The sequence below is a fragment of the Engystomops pustulosus genome, chromosome 7 (assembly GCF_040894005.1).
Source record: "Engystomops pustulosus chromosome 7, aEngPut4.maternal, whole genome shotgun sequence".
In the NCBI taxonomy this organism is placed as follows: Eukaryota; Metazoa; Chordata; class Amphibia; order Anura; family Leptodactylidae; genus Engystomops; species Engystomops pustulosus.
Window position 1 is genome coordinate 137,732,918 of NC_092417.1, and position 4,433 is coordinate 137,737,350.

A 4,433-nucleotide genomic window follows, 5' to 3' on the forward strand; every position below is an offset into this window, starting at 1 on the left:
GACGGTAGGTTAACTTTGAACTGATTGATCACAGAAGTCGCTAAAATATATATGTCGTTAATATAATGTGTTAAATTGTATTGCTTTTACTTTATCGTAGCCATATAGTGTCCTTTACACAGATAGCACACAGCAGATATATATTTTCATCTAAGTGACAAAGGCAGCAGGAAATTGAAAATTTAACTGAATCTATAAAGCAAGAATCCAGATAGATAACAATAGGATAACATGTTGTGGCTGCAGAAAAAAACTCCATGCAAATAAATGGAGCTGTGAACCGCATAATAATTCCTGAGAGGGGATGTACCTATCCACCTACCCCGCCGCCTGTGGTTCCAGGAACTGCTGAAACCAGAATCAGGACAAAAAAAAAGCTAAACCCAAAACACAAGGCTCACAGTGGATTTCAACATTCACAAAAAAGTTTATAAAGTAACATTTACGATAAACTGATGCAATGCGTTATGCCTAGTATAGGATCTCAAAGGGGATTTAATATGCAAAAACTTGAAATGCAAATATACATCCTTGTTACAAGAGTGAATCTTTACATAAAATTATATTTTTAGTTTATTTTATTTGAAATGGGTTGTCTGGTCCCATTATCAGATTTGATGCAGCTGAACCCTAAATTTAACCAGAAGCAAAAAAAGTACAACTATACTGTACAGAGCAATCTGCAGGTGACAAAAGAGATGATTTTAGGGTCTCAATTGTCAGTCCCTCATTGATCAGATTCTGCAGATTGTTTTTATGGTACTGAAATTTGATCAGGGGCCAGAAGACCTCTTTAAGCGACTGAATTGTAGTAAATGTATTTATCACAGATAGATAGACTGTGACTAATAGCTAATTGGGTACAATTAGCAATGGATTTATACAAATGGGTAACACTGTAAACCTACATAAAATGTAAACTAAATTCAGATGGAATATAATTTAGATGTACCCACTATAAACATGATACATCACAGATGCTAAAAGTCTGAAACATAATACAAATTCTGAGCCAATATGATATTTGTACTCACTGATATCAGTGATAGCATGTCAGTTCTACTTCAAGTGACAAGCCTAAAACCTACTGGGAACAAATTGGTGAATTTACATTATTGAGTAGACACACTGGTGCAAATGGTTTGACAATTAACATAGAGGAAAAATCTGAAGTATAAACAAAAAAAAATTCTAAGGAGCATCCTAAAAGAAAGGTAAACATAGGAACGATGTGCAGAGCAGCTAAAGGACATAGGAAACAAAGATATGTGAAATGCAGAAAAATATTAAATCAAATGTAAATACTGGAAAGTGCATCATCAGAACATTGGAAAATAGTGAGTAAATCAGAGATAATATGGGAACAAAGAGTGAATACTCCAATTGCACCAATTCCCAAACAGGCTGTTCTACACCATTATTTCAACCCAATGGTCATATTCATTCAGACACCGGCTCGACTGTTTGGAGACTCCACACCAGAGGGAGGAATACCTTTCTCTGGTCCACTGCCTGTTACCCAGTGATAACAGTCAGTGACACTGCGGGGTTTTGCTTCTCCTCCACATCTGGTGCAGTAAACAATGCCCAATGCCAACATAATCACTAGAAATACACTCAAGGGCACAAGCAACGCCACAATGAGCCAGCGAGTATCCCTCTTTCCTTTTGACTCCTTGGAAGGATTGGGTGAATCAGACTGCAATACAGGAGACACAGCATGTGAATTATTGTTAGATAATTCAACCCTTGATGTGACCACAGTGGATAGAGTTGTCCCTTTTCCTGTTCTCAATGTTGTTTGAGGATTGTCATTAACCCTAGACCTGCTAGGACCCACTGTTAAAAGCTCGGGCATATCCAATAAATTTTTACTAGTTGTAGGTATTTTGGTTGTGGGAACAGCGTATATTTTCTTCCCTCTTGACCAAACATTAATATTTGGTTGTTCTTTTGTTATTATTGTTGAGAATATTTTTTTACTTTGAGCAGTTGTCTCCAAAAAAGGAACGTTAGAAGATGTAGTTTGAACAGTAGTTGTCTTATAGGTATCCTGTTTGGTTGCTGATGCTGTAGCGTCTTCTGGCATTAAAGTGGGTGTAGTAGTGATTTCATCATCTGTTTCCCAGCCCACTGGAGGAGTCATTGTCTCAAGAATCTCTTCTGTAGTTGTCTCAAAAATTGTCATTTCTTCATTCAAATTTGGATAGTATTTTTCAGTCTCTGAATTGATTTCCATATCTACCAGATCTTGCCATCCTGTTGGATCAGGCTCTGACACAAAAACATTTTCATTGCTGGTCACATGAAGATTTGGCTCATGTACAGGTTGTCCAAAATCTAGTCGTTTGCAGCTCACCCGGTCTGCAGCCAGTTCATAGCCCTCACTGCAGAAGCATTCAAATCCCCCCACATGGTTCACACACATTTGCTGGCACATACGGGCAAAACGACATTCATCGATATCCACACAGCGCTCAGGATCATCCTCTGAGATGGTGAACCCAAGGTCACAAGAGCATGTATACGAACCAAGAGTATTTTGACAAGAGTGTTCACATGTTTCCTCATCTTCACATTCATCTATATCTTCACAACTGTGTTCATCTTCAGCGAGTTCAAAGCCTTCTGGGCATATACATTGGTATCCCTTGCCACCAATTCCAGCCTCAACACACCGATATTGGCACAGACATCTTTGTTCCTCAAAGTGCTCTGGTTCACAGGAGTGTTCATCAGGCTGAAGTACATATCCTTCTTCACAAGCACAAACTCCTCCTTCACATAACTGTTGGCAATCCTGACACAAGTCCTCAGGGTCCTGACACAATGGGTCCTCTTTATCCCAGCCTACAGTACGGTCCTCTTTAAATGTGCAGAGTACAGTGACAGCCTGTTGTTGACCTTCACAGGATACCACTGCAACAGTGCCAAATGGTAGCAGGTCAAGCCAGGTACCCTGGTACCCAAATGGCACAGAATAACGAACATTTTCTCCTGTCAAAGTTGGACACATCCCTTGATAGCGGAACTTGCATACATATCCATCAACAGGCAATGTACAAGATCCTTCTGACCATTTAAAATCATCTTCTGGCTTACCGTGTCCTAAGCCTATAGCCACACATCGAGGTGCAGAACATGGACTCTGAGACCCTGACAAAACAGGCTGTGATACCCAGTTGGTAAATGCAGTGTCTTGATCCCCAGTTGTCCAGGTAAAACCACGTAATGGCTTCTGTGGAGCACACTGCCTAGGTTGACGTTGTAGGCCTATCCAAAGTCTTAGCTGAACATCTCCATCACTGTGGGAACCTGTTGATGAGGTAAGGAGTTGCTCCACCAAAGCAGCTTCCTGGACATTTTTTACAGTTGCTAAATTGCCACCTCTCTCTCGACAGGCTCTCCAAGATTCAAGGAAAGTCCGCCTCTGGTAAAAGACAGCATAGCATGCGTCACCTGGTCCACAAAGAGCATCATGTTCTCTGAGGTCAACAGAATGTGAAAATGATAGTAGACTTAGAAGCTGCAAAGAGAGAAATAACAGATCCATTGAGTTTCTTTTCAAAAGTTTTCTGTTGCTGCTTGTGCACAAAATCAATCTTTCTCCAGAGCTTACAGTTGGATCCTATTCAATCTGAATAATCTCTTGGTCAGGTTAACACAGCCTGGCTGTATCGGTCAGGAAAGGATCGCTGTTTTTATAGTTGATAAAACTCTTCTCCAAAAGTCCTTATAAGTAAGAATGTCAGTTTCATTCTCCCAAACTTCATAGACATTTGATCTTAGTCCTCGGTCTTCTACAGATTTGTCTGCACTGATTCCATAGATTGTAATTCTTATATTATAGAATGGTCCTCTTTCATTCTCCTGTTACTGGCCAGTCATCTCATATTGGAGTCAGTAGAGTTAGCAGTTGTCATCACTGTGTTCTTCCTCTGCTGTAGCTGCCTCCAGCCTGATGCCTTTCACAGACAGAGTAGAAAAAGAAGTTCTACTTCTATCTAGCTATCTGCCTGTAGATTTGAGAGGGAGGTCTCTCGCTCGCTCTCCCACATGTTCTGCTTTCCCTCCCCCTCTCCATCCTTGTATGGACAAAGTTTGTTTCTATCTTTTTTTCCTCTTTTCCTCTCCCCTGTTTTACTCCTGGTCTCAGACCCCATGAGATTTAGCAAATATTTCTGTTCTGGCGAAAAAAGAAAAAGCAAGAAGGGCTGGGGGTAGAGTGAATTGTAAATGATTCATAGAAACAGAGTTGGAAAAAGGAGGTAGAAATAGAATAAAAGTAAAGCAGTAGGAAAAAAGAAAAAGAGAAAAAGAATAGGAAGCAAGAGAGAAATATATTACAGATAATCAGAGAAAAACTAGACTGAGAATGGAGATGATTAAAACAACGGATTGCAAACCAGAGGCAAAGCTACATGTAGGGCATG

General features: G+C 40.0%; 1 protein-coding gene across 1 annotated transcript; it reads right to left on the reverse strand.

The window, feature by feature from the left end:
• Positions 1 to 229: 229 nt before the first annotated feature.
• On the reverse strand, positions 230 to 4,006 carry CD248 (CD248 molecule). Its single transcript, XM_072117922.1, has one exon. It carries the CDS (start codon positions 3,551 to 3,553, stop codon positions 1,445 to 1,447), a length of 2,109 nt encoding a protein of 702 aa, XP_071974023.1. The 5' UTR covers positions 3,554 to 4,006; the 3' UTR covers positions 230 to 1,444.
• Positions 4,007 to 4,433: the final 427 nt, after the last annotated feature.

What these genes read in the sequence shown, in the direction of transcription:
- CD248 (XM_072117922.1), bottom strand. Translation starts at nt 3,553, where the DNA reads ATGGATCTGTTATTTCTCTCTTTGCAGCTTCTAAGTCTACTATCATTT.